Source organism: Ambystoma mexicanum, chromosome 5q (genome assembly GCF_040938575.1).
Source record: "Ambystoma mexicanum isolate Mex_15411 chromosome 5q, UKY_AmexF1_1, whole genome shotgun sequence".
NCBI lineage: Eukaryota > Metazoa > Chordata > Amphibia > Caudata > Ambystomatidae > Ambystoma > Ambystoma mexicanum.
This window is the reverse complement of record NC_090933.1, coordinates 574204727-574224452: the sequence shown is the minus strand read 5'-3', so window position 1 is coordinate 574224452 and position 19726 is coordinate 574204727. Positions and strand designations below refer to the sequence as shown.

Here is a 19726-nt window from a genome sequence, read left to right as displayed (position 1 = left end):
AGGGCAACTGTCAAACCCATGAAAGCATTGTCATGGTCTCTACCCAGCATACTGCTGCACCAGGAATAACAAGAGTATTGCTGATGACATTGCATTGACAAATACTCGATGACTGCAGACTCCCACGAGAATGACTGCAGGTGCATCATGTAGGCCAAGTCCCAATAACCTCAATGCACACAAGGTGCATCATGTTCAAGCACTGAGTTTTACACATAGTGGTAGACACATCTGGACCATAAACATATACCCCGCCAAAACATCACCATGTTTCACATTCATGTTTTGCAGGTGATGCTGGCTATCTGCAGTTACCATGGCACCAGTGAAAACAGAAACCGGCATGTTCTTGTGCTGCCTCTCGCTCTTTCTGATCACAATCCAAACTTTACTTTTCAAGGCAGCTGCCAAACCCCTATTGAATTTGAGCCCACTGATTCCACGCCTTCCCTGTGGTCAAATTGTCTTCCGAGCCACCTGCGACTGAAACTGACCCCCAGTGGGCTGGCGAAAACATCTGGTAGCTGAGCCCTACTCTTGGCATTTCAAAATGGATTGCTAATAAACCAGAATGTGTTGCCCTTACTATGCCATTCGTCATTGTCTTGGAGCACAGTGAAGTCAAGGGTGAAAATACAAACATGTTTCAAGTTAATTGAAGTCAAAATATGCATGTAATTAAAAGGATGCCATAGGTCATATGGTAAATCATTTGTTGTCCATTAACTTCGGAACTGTGACACCTACAGACATGGTTCAAATATTCCCGAAACACTTATGAAAAGCCCCATCTGATAATAGCACTTATAATTTGACATTGGGAACCTGAACTATTAGCTAAAATGTGACTACAGCTTTCCAGAATAAATTACAAATAGGCAATTTATGGAATCATATGCTGCAACCATGTGCCAACATGAGATACAGTGCATCGAGGCTGGCATGAGCAGACCAATGCAGAAATATATAGCTTGTGATACTTATCTGTAAAACGGGGAAAAGTGTCAAATTGAAGATTAAGTTCATATCCAGGCTAGCCAGAGATACACATTTAGATGGCAGGATCAAGAACTTCCAGAGATGGAGCCTAGAAACCTAAGGACCAAGTAGAAGAAAGGTGCAAGGCCTTGTGTACAGGAAAAAAAAATAGATGGCCAATCAGGAGTATCAACCAATGAGCCGGTACCTCATAATTTAGATATTTTGTGGTGTGATTAGGAGATTTTAACAGTCGATGCACAGTGGGAAATGGGGAATGACTGCTGGAAAATTTCAAGGGAGACAGAAGGTGGTGCATGGTACAAGGAGAAAGGTGGACTCCAATCTGGAGGGGACCAGGAATGAAGCAGAGGGGCTGATGCTGGAGGCCACCCATAACTGAGTTTGGAGAGGCAGTCTAACCAGGTTTGTATGCTTCCCATGAGATGACCGAGGAGGCCTGATAACGTTTCTCTGAGCATAGACCCAGAGTGATTTAAAGTAGGCACATTAGACAAACCATTGGTGGGGATCTGTTTGAATTAATTCTTCCAAATATTAGCATGGTGGCAATCCAGAGTAGATCCCTTGCATTTCTTATTAATGAATAATGTAATTACTTCCCACCTAGTCAACAACACGGGAGGGATCTTGGGGAATTTCAAAATCTTCAACATCTTTCCAAGTGTGAACAATACTTTAGTAATTGGGGATTACCTACTAACTTGTTTGCCAACCCCAAAAACCCCTAAAGGAAATATATATTCTTCTACACACCGGCCTGATTCTTGGATTATCTGTTATAATTATATTATATATTATATGTTGTAAAGGGGTGAGGGATAATAGCAGTGTCATATGTTTTCAAGGGCAGAGATAGTCTGAATCTAGTAAACTGATTTGGTGCTTTAGATTGAGGGGAGGGAAGGAATTCCCCACATTAATGGTTGCCTCATTAATATATTCTACAATCTTACAAGGGGAGGGGCACATTTACTTCATGGCTGCGAGGAAGGCCCCACAAAGGAGGAGACAGCCTCTCTAAATGTTGTGATGTGAGAGGGAGGAGATTGGAAATGAAAGCAGCTCAGCACACTAGCGGGCTGAACAGCTCCCTAAGGAACAATCACTGTACCACTGGAGAAAACAGGAAAGTGCACATGCTTTCAAACAGAACTCATGATTGGCAGAATGATTATTAGACCCAGGCTCATTCATTTACATAGTGGAGGGGACAAACAGTTACAATTGCCTAAGTCAATTATGAAATTCTTCTCTGAGTATTCTGTATGTAACTAATCTGATTAGTTGCTAATGTTTGAAAGGCCCACCAATGCCCAGATATGAAACGCGAGTATTCAGTAAATATGCAAAGAAAAGCAATTGCAATTGTACAAAAGGTTTTTACAGTTTGTCTTGAAGCGTGCACGTTACATTTTACAAATCATAACCTTTAATTAAGGGTGCATGTGAGCAATTAACAGAAAGACAATTAATGAAAGCAGCAAATGTTCTAATTGCCATGTCAAAACAAATACATTTATAGAGACGAATCATTATTGTCTGTCTAAAGCCTGGGATGATAGTTCAGAGAATTAGCCAGGATGTTCTCTCATGGATACCAATACATGTATTAACTTGTATCCAATTATACATATGGGGACTCCTTTTCTCACTGGGCTTGAAAGGTCAAGGCTTTTTGGACTAATAATGTTTTATGTTGTACCTGACTAAACCTAGTTAACAGCAATTACATCATCTCGTAAAAAGCAGGCCTGACTATGAACGAGAGAGTGCATCTCCTTTATGTATTATAAAACCCTTTGATGACTATGTAGGTTGCATTTCCATTTTAGTTTTTCAGCCGTTAGAAAGATTTGATGCAAATTGTAAATTATTTGTTCTCCTATCCTGTAGGTATACAAAGATGAAGACAGCAACAAACATTTATATCTTCAATCTGGCCATGGCGGATGCCTTGGTGACGACGACAATGCCTTTTCAAAGCACGGAATACCTAATGAACTCCTGGCCTTTTGGAAATGTGCTCTGCAAAATAGTTATTTCAATTGACTACTATAATATGTTCACCAGTATATTCACACTGACAATGATGAGCGTGGATCGCTACATTGCAGTGTGCCATCCAGTAAAGGCCCTGGACTTCCGTACACCTCTCAAGGCGAAGGTTATCAATGTTTGCATCTGGCTTTTATCATCGTCTGTCGGTATTTCCGCAATAGTCCTTGCTGGAACCAAAACAACAGAAGGTGAGTCTATCACTGTTATCAACGCTTGGTCTTCTACATTGTAAAAATGACAATTGGATTTGATTTCAAGCAACGAGCTACGGTCAAAAGGTTTGACAAATGTGAATATGGTTCTCAATATGTGCTCAAGCCTCACCTTTCAATATCCTATCATCCTATTCTTTAACTTTCCCACCATCCCTGTAGTGGAACCTTACTCACTGTTTAAGGGAGAAAAGATCCTGGCAGGATATGTAGTGAAAAAGAGCAATAATAGGTCAACTACCCGTTCATTTTGTCCCTCAATCGCAGCAGGTCAAATCCAACAAGCATCCACACAATAAGCAGGAGGATTTCACTGAGCTCCGCGAGATGGTGCACACGTGTATTTAACAGAAGTACAATCACTAACATACTGACTGAGACTGTCGCCCATAATCACTCAATGGAGACCAATAAAGAAAAATCGGTCTCCAACAGACGCATAAGGTATGGAATGAACACACCTTCTGAATGAAGCATCCGATAAGGAGCCTGACGTTGTCAAGAAATGACTTATCAAGATTTTTTTCCTATGATGTCCCGAAGAAATTCGAGCTATAAACAGATCATAACACAAGAAATATTGAACCTGGGAAAGTATTAATTACATGTTTTCAAAAAACTTGCTGTTCTGTCCTGAAGACGGCCTGACAGGAGCTGACATATGTGCAATATCAATTTGGATGTGGCGGCCATGATCATAAGTAGTACCATGCACTATGCCTAAACTCCGGCATAGCTTATTTTTAGATTTTACCCTGTCACCAGCATTGGGTACTCATGATCATTGTAGTTTTGGTACAGGGGGCCGATCTTAAATGCTGCTCCTATGCTGCAGTGACTTGGCTGTCGCTGCAATGGCCGAGTGGCCTTTTAACCGCTTGAGCGCCATGAGGCTACTGATGCAGCAGAACACATTTAAAAAAGGGGGATTCAGTTAGTAAGTTAACCTTTGGAAAATAAATCACCACCATCATTTTATGATTAATAAAAATAAAAAAACAAAGGCTTTACTCCCTTGCCAGATGGCATTTCGTCACATGGAGACAGCTCTTAGAGGATTCAAACATGTTACAGGTTTACAACCCATTCTATACTCGGTCAGATAGTGGGGAACACAGACCACACTGCATCTTTGCCAGTCTTGCTAAACAACCCAGGTACTTTTTTTCCACCCTCGAATGAAACACCTGAAGAAAATGTTTTATCTTACTTTGGCAAGCTTATGAACAAACTTGAAACCGATTTGTGAAAAATATAGTCCTAGCATGGTTAAAAGAGAATATAAAAAAAAGAAAGGCCTTTATACTTAGTAAGGCCAGCCTAAGTTGGATCAAACCATTTTATTATACACATTTATATCCCATTGGTATTTTGTCATTTTCATGTCCACAAAAATCTCAATTGTTGGCAAAGCCAAAACATGCTCTCTATGTTCAGACGGGAAAGAGGCTGAAACATATATATATATATTTATTTGGTCTACTTATATCTAAGTTTGGCAGTCCTGATTAATTCCATCATTTAAGAATGTCTGTATTAGTTGTAGAAGGATTGCAACTAACCTAACGCAAGTCAACAGATATTCTTAGTACTGTGTTAGCTTTTTCCAACTGTATAGGCAGAGCCTTGCAGAAAAGCGAGAATGTTGTAAAATATTGGCCAAAATAGGAATCTATGCTTATATATATTAAGAAGGCAAATGTCTCCAGGTGCAGGGGGGCAGTGTAGATTTCATTATGAATGTTATACCCTGCCTTTTGCACAACGCATGTATTATTTCAGATTGTCAAAAAATGATTGCCTTATTTCTTAGGAAATTAATTTTAAATGTCTACCTTTAAAATGGTTTTAAAAAAAGTGTTGCTATTTATTGGGGATGATTCAAGCCACCATGCTACTATCCAGAACAAGCCTTAATGTATTTAAGTCATCGCTAAGATGGTGGTAGAGTAGTATGATGGGGTTTTATGGACGCTAGTTATAACAATAAGTAAATGGGCTTTAATGATGTCCATGTAGAGAAATCTGCTTGCAATGCATGTTTTAGCAAGTCGTATGTGCTTTTATATTGCTCTTAGGCTCACATGCTCCTCTTCTAACAGATGAGAACCAAATACATCGATGCAGTGGTCAAAAGTGTAGGTCTTTTATTAAAGGCAACACAACACTCAATCTGAGCAGTTATGTTCCCTCTCATGTCTTAAACGTCAACATAGCCCTTCAATAGACATAATTCATATAGTGTGTCTGAATATGAAGTGCCAATATGTAGCTAATCCTCACATGCCTTGTATTTCCAGAATGCCTACTGAGCTCAGAACAATTCAGGCCATTGTGACTAGGATATTTTGAGTAAATCCACATTCTGAGCTTTTTCTCAAGAGAAAACCTTCATTCAATAATTGATTGACCTTCACTGATTTGATGGGTGCAAAAATGGTTTGATTCAAGCAGTTAAGTGTTTGGGGTTAGGCTCCCAAACATTGCAACATTCCAACTTAATTGCCTTAACCAAATAAAGAGTAAAGAAAGATCTGAAACAAAAACTACAGAACTTGCTCAGGCCACCGGACAGTAAAGCACTGACTGAATCCCTAAGGACCCAGACATCTTCCATTCTGCAGTGAGACCAGTACCAGGGGCCATCTCCCATATCTTGGAGCATCCAGACAGGATGACGTGTCAACAGGTGCCATCTTGCCAGTTCCCCAACACAGATCAAAGACATTACTCAAACATAATATCTGCCCCAATGAAGTCCCCATCGGACCTTAAGGAATCTTTTTACTTCATCTTCATAGATGGGTGACATTTCACCATCACTGGAACAAAGGCTCCACTGGAGCTTTTTACGAGCTCAGATTGATTGCACTCTATGCCTGACTACACCATGCAAGGCTAGAATCTGGAGGATCCTTATGGTACTAATGCCAAATGCCACAGCACTACAAGAGACCTGTAAAACTCAACCATGGCTTTCACTGCTCCTAAAACCTGTTCATTTGACAGCACAGATGTAAATCCTGCCAGAAACACACAACCATAAGGTACCTCCATGTTGCAGTTGCTTCTGTAGGGTCCCGACAACAAAGTACTACTTTTGAAGTTGTATCTACTGTTGGCAGAATCCAGCTGTATTTTTCCATTTACCCCTTTTCATCTCCTGGCATGCTTAAGGATCAGGAGACATAGAGCAATTTGATGGAGACACTCCTAATATGTGTGACTGAGTACTATGTCTTTAATTCCAATTATAACTGTGCTTAGCTTCAGGACAGGACCATCACCCTTTAAACTGATCAGCCATCATTTAATTTGTGTGATACACTAACACCATGGCAGTGCTGATAGTCTTTCACTGAGTAATTATAACATGACTCTGATTGCATATGGACCTAAACACCTCAATGCGAGCCCTAGAACTAGAGCGGTAACATGGATTATGCTAACACTAATGCCTTAAGCTAAAGTTTGAGGGTTTTCACCTTTTAATGTTGCCTTTCTCTATCAGGTCCACACTTGGGCGTCTAACCATATACATTAGTTAAAACCAACTATGTCTAGACATCTCTTTTGCTCACTGTATTGATGTGTTACACTGCGCGTTGTACCACACTAGTGTTGAGAGTTAACATGAGTGCCTAACTGCTGATACCAACAAGTGATGAAGGATACCTCAAGGAGACCTGTTTTTCTATGTTGGGAACAATATACAGTCTTTATCCTAGAGCTGCAAGTAATATCCTGCAACACGTTACAACACTGTTCTCCATTTTTCAGTAGGTGCAGGTTTGGGGCGGCATGAGAGTAATGCAATGTAATGTAAAATTGTATTTGTATCATGCCTTTTCCCATTGGTATGACTTCAAAGTACAGTATATTGAGTTTTCTTGTGGATGTGTGCTGACAGGGTTTTCAGGAGGGTATGCAAGTCCAGAAGACTGATTATGCATCCAGCTAGACTGAATTGTGCTGTGAGTCTTAGCTCCAGTCTAATGGCAGAGGTGTTGTGTGATGTGTCTTCAAGTAGTATGTGATTGCAGATGAGTGCAGGTGGGTAGTTGTGCCTGAGGGTATTTTCCATCAACATGGAGTGTGATGCGTACCTGCATGTCCTGGAAAGGTTTCTAGTTGAGTTTGTAAGGGATGAGCTTGTGGTGTAGATATTCTTAACCTGTCTTGTGAAGAGCATGGTGGGTGATGAACATTGCTTTGAAAGTGGACCGTCACCAGACAGCGAGACAGTGGAGGATAGGAGTGTGGGTGTGATGGGCTCTCTGGTAGAAGCCTAGCTGCAGTGTTTTGGACCCTTTAGAGTTTTCTGAGTTGAGATTCCACAGGGCCCAGGTATATGGAGTTAGCGTAGTCTGATGAGAGAGGATGATAGTCGGGATTGCAGTGACTCTGTGAGGGAACGACAGGTAAGGGAAGATGCGTTGGAGTATGCAAAGGTGTAGATAGCACGATTTGACACAGAGTTGATGTGGTGAGAAAGTGGCAGATCTGCATCCATCATACAGCCCATGTTCTTTAGTGGGTTGAGGAGGTGGGTGAAGACCCTAGGAAGAACAACCAGGATGTGGATTGGATGAAGAGGATAGTCTTCCTGCAGATCACGATTTCAGTTTTTCCGGGTCAGAGGTGGTAGTGGTTATCTGTCATCCAGTGGTCAATTTCTGTGAGACACAAGGCGAGGTTGGAAGGGGGGATTGGAAGAGGTCTTGGGAAACTTGAAGATGATCTGGGTGTCAGGCTAGGTCATGTGAGTGAATAATAGCATTGAGGGGGCTTGGGTAGAAGTTAAGAGCAGGGGGGAAAGGAAGTGCCCTGTGGTAATCCATTGGCAACGGGGTGTGGGGTGGAGGTGAAAGGAGGTAAGTCTGTAATTTGTGATCGGTTAGCAAGGAAAGAGGAAATCCACATTTATACAGTGTCCCTAATTCTGAGCAAGTGAAGTTGGTCTGTTAGGGTGCGGCGAGCGCTAATGCCAAAGGCTGCTGAGAGGTCGAGGAGGATAAGTGCGGTGCAGTCTTTTGAGTCTGCAGTTCTTTTGAGGTAATCCCAGATGGAGACTAGGGATTATTCAGTTCCTCATAGGTTTCTGAAGCCGGACTGGGTGGGGTCGAAGAGCAGGTTGGATTTGCTGAAGACGCAAAGCTGGGAGTAGGCTGTTCCATCAATTACTTTGGTTATGAAATGGTTGTTAGAAATAGGTTGTTGGAAGGAGGGGGTCAATGGAGTTTTTATTTTATAGAAGGGGTTTGATGTGCGATTTCTTGAAAACTGCAGGGAATATGCCTGAAGTAAGGGAAGAGTGGTTCTCTGCTCCCCTTAGTTAATACAATCTAGTCTGAACCACATGCATCTTTGCCAACCTTGCCTTTTGGAACAACAACCTATTTACAAATTACTTAATGAATAGATTATCAAGTTACTTTCTAAAAATGGCCAGCAAATTTCAGACACCAAGTTGAAGGGCAGTGCTAAACGTTGGGTAAATGAAATGGCAATAAGAGATATGAGAATGTTGAATGGCCAAATAAATGGCGACCTTGATGGCTCAGACACATTGGGCAGAGGGAAAAGTTGTGCATGTCTGGATTATTTCTATGTCTCTGGGAAAATGTTGGACTGTATTGAAAGCTTTGTAGTAATAAAGCAAACAGAAAGTGACCATGACCTTTTGAAAACTGAAACTTATATACCATTGTTTAATGAAGACAAAAGAAGGATGGGGCGAGTAGAACTTGCCTGGGGATTAAATAAACTGAGAATAAAACATGAGGAAATACCTATGGTGACTAAACGGTATGCAACCTATGTAAAGGAAAACCCCTCGGCAGTGGAATATAGGTGGCTACTAAAAGACTTTGGAATTGGTAAGAAACCAATAATCCAAGCGAAGGTGATAAGAAAACATGCATATGATAAAGAGGTAGCTAGATGGAAAAAATATAGATCAGAGATCAGAAGATTACAAAAAGAAGAGGGGAACGTCAGGAAAGAGAAAATCAGAAAGTGTAAGCAAGGATATAAAAACTGGAGAATAGCAACTAGGGCCAAAAGAGAGCAAGCTGATGCGGAAAAGATACTGGCAGTGATATCTACCAGTAACAATCGAAGTTTATGGGAAATAATTAATGGGGGTGATGATTTCCAAGTAGCGTTTACAGCAAATCAGGTATCTGAAGCCAGCTGGGTTGAACACTATACAGAACTATTCAAAAAGAAAAGAAATCTGGATCTCATCAATAGTACTGATAGTACAAACCTGGAGCCCTGGAACATACATTTCGATCTTCTTGATATTGAAATGTTGATACAAAAACTCAGTACCTCAAGAGCAGCTGGACCATACGGCATTTCTAATATGGAAATAAAAACAAATAAAGAAAAATGGGGTGAAATTATCTTCTTGCTATTCTCTCAAATAGTACGAACAAAGTCAGTCCTGCTTTCATGGAAAGAAGGGATAATTATCCCAATTTACAAAAAAGGCTATTGAGGGTACGCCCAGAATCACCACCCAATTGCCCTTTTGCATTCAATAGGCAAATTATTTGCCTGATTTTTCTTTAGAGATCTAAAGAGGTGGGCGAGTATGGCGGGTATCCTAGACCCACGGCAAACAGCATTTTTGCCGGGTGTGGGAACAGCATTGAATATTTTTATATTGAACCTGCTGGCCATCGACACCAAAACACAAGTCTATCTCGGGTTTATTGACTTTGAGCAGGCTTTCGACGCAGTGTGCCGTGATCGTTTATGGAGAAAGCTAGAAAAATGGGGCTGTCCGATGGACTTAATTGAAGCAATGCGAGCCTTATATACGGATACCTCAATTCAATCCATTTAACAAAAGAAGGCCTCCTATCAAGCAAGATACATACACATTGCGGTATAAAGCAGGGCTGTGCCTTGGCACCTTTGTTGTTTCTGCTTTACATGATAGATATGAGAGTCCCAAAATCAAGCCTGAGCGTTTCCCCCGAAAATAAATGAAGAAATTATCCCTGGGAAATTATACGCAGACAAATTGGTCTTTATCGACCAGACACCCATCGCTCTGCAAAGACGCTAGAACACTTTCCAAAGCTTCTTAGAAGAAAATCATATGAAGGCAAATGTTTAAAAAAATCGAAAATTCTGATCATGACGTCAGCTCGTGGTAACAAGGGGAAGGAAGAATCCCATGCGTGATTTCTTAACAACCAAAATCTGGAAATAGTCAACTCTATCATATACCTAGGAGTAAACATTAATAAAATATAAATGAATTTGGACATTATCAGCTTATCAAAGAGAAATTAATTAAGCTGACAAATCAAGGTAGAGCTATCTATGTGCTATGGTACGTACTCTATGATCCCGATACTAACGTTCTATAAGCAAAAAGGTGGTGGCAGTCCTTTCTTATGGAGCAGAGGTAATATTAAATCTGTCCTGGAAGGTATGTGGAGTCTGTGAAGGATATTTCTGACGAAGGGTGTTGAGACTCCCAAACACTCTACTGGAATATATGATTAGATTTGAACTGAGACGCCAATCCTTGATGTCATCAGTAATATGGAAAACCATATCTTTGTACCGGAAATGCATAATGGATTCCCCACCGGTGCCATTCAACATCCTTAATAACTCACATATGAACAATGACAAATATTTACATCACTGGAAAAAGAGATGCAGTGAGTTTTTGGAAGAAAATAGCATCGCAGAGGAAATGCTTAAAACTGAACCCCTTAAAGTGAAGAAAAAACTGCAAGGAAATGAATGGCAATATTATTCAGAGCAAAGCAATAAATATAAATATAAACTATGCAATAATATCATTTGGGAAATAAAGAAGCTGAATGAACCATTGAAATATAACACAAAATTCCCATCAGCCTATTATCGACGTCTGCTCATAAGAAGTATACTGAAGACTCTCCCTACCGGAGATGAGAAAGCAGATTGAACAGAAAAACTCTAGATGTCGTCACTGTGGCCTAGATGGAAATATGGAGACTATAAAACACTTAATGATATTCTGCCCTGCATTGAGTGAGATTCGTGGAAAACTGCCAGGCAACTGCTATCAGTGTTTTTACCCAATGACAAATGCGATGCGGTGGGAGGGAATAATGTCAGCAGAGAACTTTGGCATAACAATTGCTGCAATGAAATTACTGGAAGAAGTAATCAGGAGTAAAGAATGATGGAAGGGAAAAGTAGTTTAGATTAGGATTTACTGAGGAATGAATTGTATATTTAAGTATTGGATGGAATAATGTTAAAGGTTTATAATATCTTAACCAATAAAACATTTAAATAAAAAAATAATAATAATGAATAGATTGCAAGCCTGTTTTCAGTGATGGCTTTGAAAATCTCACACCTCAAACTGGGGTTTATCAGCCATACATAAATGCATACCATCCTCTTCTCAACATAAAATGGGAAACAAGACAATTCCATGGTAGGTCTTATATAGTGTTATCAGCAGAACTGTGCCACGGGAAAGAGCATTACTGTTAGTTTCCCTTCAGCTCAGCTAGGAAGACAAAATGCATCTTTATTTTTACTTCTCCAAAGCCACACCCACTGGGAATAATTTACGCCCCAACATTTCATTTGGGTGTGAAACAGTGTTAACTCCTACCACTTATCTGAAGCTGAAGCAGAATTAAATAGCCCAATTTAAAAAGGGCACACAGAGGAAAGTTATCCTTCCTTTTATTGTTAACTTCCTACCCTACTTTTCTTGGTTAAAATATCCCTTGACAAAGTTTAATTACCATTTGCTTTTGAACTACATATCCCCATATACATCCACTCAAGTTATACTTGCATTATGGGTACAGTAAAATGGGGTGGATCCCACAATTCAACTCTGGTGGAGCTCTAGTACTTTCAAGTGACACTCATCAGGCAAAAAAGGTAATCAGTTTCTCCAAGAGCTCAGGTTTGAGGGGCAAATCAACAGTCTTTCATGCGTTTGGTGTGTGAAATAATTTATTGTACCATATTTCTTTTTTTAGCCTGTCAACCAAAAATAAGCGTTGATGCCTTTTATTGGACTAACTGAAAATATTATGCTCACATGGTAGAAGCATAAGATTTCAAAGTCCCTTTGAATTCAGATTGTGGTGGTCACACAGTAAGATGAGCAAAGAAAGAAAATGTATAGTTTGATGTATAGGTTGAATCTGATCAGTAACCCTTGGAGTGTGATCTCGTGTGCCAGTCAACAGCTGTGAGAATTGTGGCTAGTAGCTAATTGCAGCAGTTGACCACAGCAGTGCAAGACAGTGCCTGACCATTAAGAGTTATTCCTTGCATATGAACACTCTTCCTCTGACCATTAGGGGCAAACTATCAACCTCTTATTTACTAAGTGATTCTCCAACTCTACTGTCATGTGCTTGCTGCTAAGATGGTACTTGAGATTGTCCATCATGCAGCACAGTACATGTTCCGCAGGTCACCCCGTACAGAACTAGGAAAAAACATGAGTTGTAACCCACAAGTTAAAATGTGCCATGAGAACAAAATCAAGTTCTTGAAATGATCTTGCAAACTGTATCTGGGTCTGGTTGATTTTGTGGTTGCCAGTGTGGATAGGCATTTTCCCATCCTTGTGGAACATACAATGCAGGAGGACCATAAGCAGCAGGACGGATTTCAATGGCAGGCAGAGGCCACAATGCTACTTTAAAGGTGCACCTATTTCACTAATGAAGTTAGGTTGTAAAGTTTATGTACGGATACTAGTAGTTTGATCTCTAAGGTTGCTCATCTAGGGTTCCATCTTTATTGTCCTGTTTTATGCTAGTCACATATCATTAGACACTAACCAATACAAGCTAGGAAAATGACCTCTGTCATGTACATGCTTGCCAAAGAATAGGCCTATGTATGTGACTCCTTCTCTTCCCTACTATTCAATACTTGGATATGTTCATAATTTCATGTGAATTTCAAAGCCAATGGTGAATATTCATGTGTCTTAGATGTGTCTACCTTTTATTCAGCGTTCATATCACCAAGAGGGATCTTCTCCCTTTTTTAAAGTGGAGTATGCATGCTTATAATACGTTTTTTTCACATACATGTGATGGGTTTTTAGAACATGTGAGGTATGCATTGAAAGTGTAGACAACAGTATACATTGCCATCTACTCTCTCATTGTAGCTTAAGGTTATTTGTGTTAACCTGTGAAGCCAGATTCAGACCCAGTAGCTTCAAATATGCTGCTTGATCTTCTTTTATATCAAGTGCTTTTTAATGGCATATGGATGTCTTTTATTTCTCCAATATTTACATACAAAGCATGTCATTGATTTAAATCAACCCCCAAAAATACTGAGAATGATTTCATATTGTACCAAAGAATAGAAACATTCCCAATTCAATATTGATTTTATTTGTTTGTGTAGGGTAGAATAGGTAGAGTGTGTGGTCAGGAGCAACAGTAGAAATGCACTGGTGAAGTAATCAGAGGTGGATTATAATTATGAAATGTTATAGAACTGTTTGTATATCATTCTGTTTTAGCACTTAACTTAATACAAGCACACTGCGTTTTTCGTGCTTTGTAATGATGCAGTTCTCTGTGTGTGCTCCGGAGAAGTGTATATATCGCAGGGCACACGGGTTCCAAACGCAGTGGACTCCTACGGTGATGACTGTGCTGTGTTAAATTCGAAAAGGAAGTTATCCATGTGAAAGCTTGTAGAATATAAAGCTTTCACATGTTACATAAATTCTCAACTGGTGAAGTTATTAGTGTTTTTATATGTTGCCTAAAGTGTTATCCTGTAGCACCCCTAAGGCCCAAGTACCAGCTACCGTCATTTGTTTAATGGATGTGTATCAACATGTTAAAATGTTAAGTTGTATGTGTGGAATTCATCAGCAAAGTACGAATAAAAATGCAGCTAGACGCAAAATGCATTCAACATTCCACCATATGCATTATGTAAAGTAGACAATACATTAAAAATGCAATATTCATACACAGTGCATTATTAAATGTCCACATTGAATATTAATATACATACAGTAATAAGAAAATGTATGAAATGCTTCATAGTGGATTCTGGTTATGTGTGTCATTTGGTTTGATTTAATAGCTGTTCATAGTCCTTGGATAGATACATTGTTATACATTTCATTTTCACAGTTGTGTGTAGTTTGATTTGCTTGGCCTCCCCTCCTCCACGCCTCTCCCTGCTGTGCCTCAATGGCAAAGCATCATTTTGTTGCCTACCACAAACAACGCATTGATGGTTAATCAAGATAATTGTACTCAACTAATGCGAAAGTATATCCGATAATGTCGTAAAGGTTGCAAGATTATAATGTGCCAAATAAAAGGCACTTAATTCCATGGCAGAGATTCTTCGTTGGAAGAACAGTGAAATGACCAGGGTGAAGAGGGTTCTGAATCTGACCCTGATCAATCAAGGTGATCAAAGAAACAGTTGTGAAGTGTTTTGATCTGAAATATTTAAGTGGAACAAACAGCTTGTGCTTGAAGAAAACCCACAACCTTTCAACAAAACTTCCAGAAATGCATGGGGCCTCATTACGACCCAGGCGGTAAGTTACCGCCTGGGTTGTACCCTTACCACCATGGTGTAAACTGTGTTTACACCATGGTGGATGGCGGATTTACGCCCCATTCCAAGGTGAGTGGGGCGGTAAATCCCCATTTCCCATTTTACCCTTCCCCATTCCCATTTTTTCCCCATAGGGCATAATGGGAGTGGGGAAGGCGCTAATTACGCCACCGTAAATTACGGTGGCGTAATTAGCATCATGGCAGGTTAGCGCCATGGATTTTAACGGCTGCTAAAAGCAGCCGTTAAAATCAGAATAGGCGTTAAGGGTTAACGACGGCGTTAACCCTTAACGCCTGGGTCGTAATGAGGCCCATGGACATGTAATAAACTGATTTAAGCTAGCTACATCTGTGGCTTTTCATTTGGGGTTATACTCAAGAAGAAAAATATCCCTACAAAACATGATAGTTGTTAAAACACCCATAATGAAAGCAAATGAGCAATTCATAGAGCTTTTAAGACAAAAATGCAATTGTAAAAGATGCTGCTGAATCTAACCAGAATATTGCAAATAAAAAACAAGCACCTGATGTGAAACAACTACTAGCCATTGAGTAGGCTTGCCTACACAGTATTTCAAGAAAATACAACTCAGACATTTAAATGTGACCAATGAAAATAGTTTTTGATTGTATTTAACATTTTTATGAATCACTACAGAATGGCCTTAATAAAAACAAGTAATATCAAATCGGTATGAAAATCAAAAGATGGGTAGAGTGGAAATGCAGTTAATAAATATATTAGTAGTCACACATCCAAGTAATAGAAACGTGGTGAAAGCTGAATCTTCTATACTGAATTTCATGAACAGTGGAGTACACTCAGAATGAGTGAAGAGCAAACTTAAAATTATATGTTGGAAGTTTCTTTTTTTTAAAACAGCATACCTCACTACAAACATTTTTATCATTACAACTATTTCGCATCAACATATAACGTTTTTAAAAAAAAAGGTATTCGCTTTCCTTCAAGCATAGTATAAAATAATAAAGCTGCATTATAGTACATACCAAATTTACATATACATACTGTATCGCCATGACAAATATCAGAATCATTACAACATTTTATGGTAACCAGTTTTTAAACGAAACATTAAATAGTGCAACTAAATTCATGACACATTTCCATATTTAAAAAATGTAATATTATGTTTAAAATGTTGTTCCACATATGGTACAGTGCAACATTTAATATGGTGCTCTGTCCAAAATACATATGGCTCCACATTTGATCCGATTGGAAATTGGCCACAGGGCATCTTAGATTCAAATAAGCTTTTTTATGAGCATCTTGGAGTTTGTCACATTTTCTGAAGAGGTCCTTAGGCATCTCAAAGTCCATACCACAAAGTCTACACAGTCTATCTTCACATGCCACGTTTTTCCAAACGGCAAACCTTGACATCAAGGGTAGTAGTTCTAATCTCAACATGAGGATACATCTTCTCACTCCTTGATTATAATGGTTAACTAAATAGCTGCAAGATGAACTAGGGGAAAAAACTCGTTGTAACATAACATTTATATTTTCTTTGTTTCCCTGGCTGGGTAAATCAGGCCTCTCTATACCATACACTTGCATGATTTTTTAGTCTTTTCTCATTGTCAGCTATGGGAAGATCTTCCTTGAATTCATAATACATTTGTTCAAAGAAAGACATAACTTCCAGTGTCCATGGGGTTAGGGGATTTGCTTCCTCCTGATTCTGTAAGATGTTATTCATTTTATTCAATATCAATTCACTGGACACATTTCCACTTATCATGTGAATATAGAACATCTGTTTAGATATCTTGTATTGTGACTTGGGGAGATATTTCCCAATTCAAAATGACACTCAGATACTCATCCCAATTACTGGTGATCACATTGTAGACAGTAAGACAATTAACAACATCTACAGTACCATACAAACCTGGATGGCAAAGCATGGGTTATGTCTGAACGACGACAAGACTGAACTGCTCCTCCTTGGATCAACAGCCAAACTGAATAAATTAGGTGCCTTATTCACATCATTGAATATCGATGGCAATATTATTAAAGTAACCAACGATGTGAAAACTTTAGGAATCTATATTGACTCCACCATTACTTTAACGAGACAAACTAATGCCTTAGCTTCTTCCAAGGCCTTGACTTGTAAGTATATTATGGCCTGCCACCCTTACCTAATGACAAATAATTGCAAATTGTGCAAAACAACACTATCAGAGCAGCATGTAACATACCGAGAAAACAGCATATCACTGCAACTAAACAAACTATAAAATGGCTCAATATCAAGCAAAGAATAGATCTGAAATCACTCTCACTCACCCACAAGTGCCTCTACAACCAAGCGCCTATCTGCTTATCCAACACCTTCTCACGTCACTCTTCAGCATGACCCACTGGATCTGCTCAGTCGCATTGTGTCTCCATCCCACTCTTCACCCAACAACGTGCTGGAGGGTCAGTTTCCCAGTCCTTGCAGCTAAGAAATGGAATTCACTCCCTGTATCGATAAGAGAGGAACCATCCTTCTCCCTATTTTGCACTAAAACCAAAGATTGGCTCTGTGAGGAAGACCCCAGCTCACCAGCGTCACAACCTCAGTCACAATGACTCACGAGAATTATCATTACATTAGTATCATTTCCTGTTGTGTATATATATTACTTGCCCTTTGACTCTTGTTTATCTGCAATACTCTGTAAATTCCTGCTTAATGTATTCCTTATGACTATATACTATTTCACGTACAGTATATGTATCATAGACTTTCACTATAAGTCTTTCCTGTATCTACTTGCTTGTCTAACTTGTACGATTAGCACCCAGATGTCGCAGGGCTTGGTCGTGCTTTACAAATAAATAAATACAAATGCAAATTCAAATTGTCTTTTCACTCAGGTAATGGCAGGACAGGCTGAAAACCTATGGCTTGGAAGGTTTTCCAGAGTGATGACAGTTATTAATGATACAAAAACGACCATTATTTACATGTATGCGTCGCATAGGCTCTCCACAATGGCTCCTTTGAAACAGGAGTGTGGAGCAGGGGTTGGCTTATTTCAACAGAAAAAAAAATAACTTTCCGGGAAAAACATGACTATTCTGAAAGACATATTATATCACTTGTGTCCTGGCACTTGTTTATGCAGTTCTAGGATAATCCTTTCTTTGAAAGACTTTTTCCTCCGGTTCCTATTCAAGAATGAATGCTCTTGAACATGTGATCTCAGCACCAGATTTATCTTGTCAAATCTCATGTCTCCTAGTCCCATTTTGTCTGGTACTAACATCAACACCTTGGTTCTTGGGCCATTCCTTTGCTCGTTCATGCTTGTTTTCTTGTCATAGACACATTTTCAGTGAACATTGCAAGAATTGCCCTCAATGGCAGGGACTTCATTTTGCCAAAATGCCAGGGGTAGCGGAAGTGACATCATAAGACCCTTGACCTCTGATGACATCACAGAAAGTGATGTCATATGACCCCACGCCAAAGTGACATCACGGGAAGCGATGGAAAACAACCTTGCACCCCTTGCCAAAACAGGAGGCAGTATCACATAGCATTGTTCCTAAGTACAGTATGAAAAATATGGTTGCAATATCACTAAAATGTGATATACATTTCCTACAAGAATGGATTGCCATATCTATCGTTAAGATCAGTGTGTATAGGCCCATATTACCAAATTACTGTGAATGCAAGCAGACATCCATAGCACTTACGCTTTATATAGAATACATACAATATCACCCAACCTTTGTTGGTACTCATTTATCAACCTCAGAAGGAAGACAGGCTGAGTTTAGGTGTTTAAGAATAGACTAATTCAGTGAATCACCCCCTGAAGTGTGCCTGAAATAAACCTTGAATGAGTCCAGAAAATATTGTATAGAATTCCAGAAAGACAAATTATTTGGTATTTCTATCCTTTCTTATTTAGGGTCACTGCTGAAACTGTGAGACTTGAGGAACCCAGCCCGTCCAGAAGCAAAGAGCTTTTTGTTTTTTTTAGGGCTAACAAGGGAGACCACAGGGGTAGCAAGGGAGACCTCGGGAATCTCCCTAATGACGTCCCTGATCAATGTTGCCTTTGGCTTAAATAACAACTATTTTTGATATTTAAATGTGGATTGGTAAATGAAAACACTGTACCGATTAGGGTATCTACATGACACAATAAGAGCTGTCCCTAAAGCTGCAACGCTGTCCTAATTATTTTAATTATGCGAATAGTTTAAATAAGATTATGTGGCTGACCAAGAAGGTAGTGGCCTTGCACAAAAGCACTGGTAATTATCTGTTTTGTTATGTTTGCCATGCAACACAAAATGCATTGCCACGCAAATGTATCCTTGTTTAACAGCAGACACCCTTATTGAGAGGAAGAGAGATGCTGCGTTTTACTGCAAGGGTGAAGCAATTCCAAAATAAACAAACAGCAGCCAAATGGTCAGAGAAAAGGTGATCAGCCAGTAAAGGCCACTTCAGTCCTCATCCAAAATTGACACAATGTTGGGATATATGGGAGGTAATGTCACACATTGAGGATAAAAGCAAGGAGTGGAAGCAGGGGGCAAAAGAGTCCTTGCGGTTTTAGAAATCAAATCAGGAAAAAACATGTTGTTAGAAACAGCTCAGTTAAGGATTGACACATTACAGAATCTGAAGGGTGTGGGCATGCGGGGATAGGCAGCATGATAGACAACAGCATGTCAGTCCACGGATCCTAGTCAAGGGCACACTTGCATAAGTCCACAGTGTCTTGGCAAAGTAATCACAATTGGGGTTTCGGCATGACAAGGCAGGATCTAATAAGACCCAAAGTCAACTTTATAAC

General features: G+C 39.6%; 1 protein-coding gene across 1 annotated transcript in view; it reads left to right on the top strand.

The window, feature by feature from the left end:
• OPRK1 (opioid receptor kappa 1) overlaps nucleotides 1-19726 on the top strand; it is a 312784-nt gene that overhangs the window by 138589 nt on the left and 154469 nt on the right. The window contains exon 3 of the mRNA XM_069621046.1: nucleotides 2896-3248. Coding sequence (XP_069477147.1) covers nucleotides 2896-3248 — 353 coding nt within the window. The remainder of the gene's footprint in view (nucleotides 1-2895; nucleotides 3249-19726) is intronic.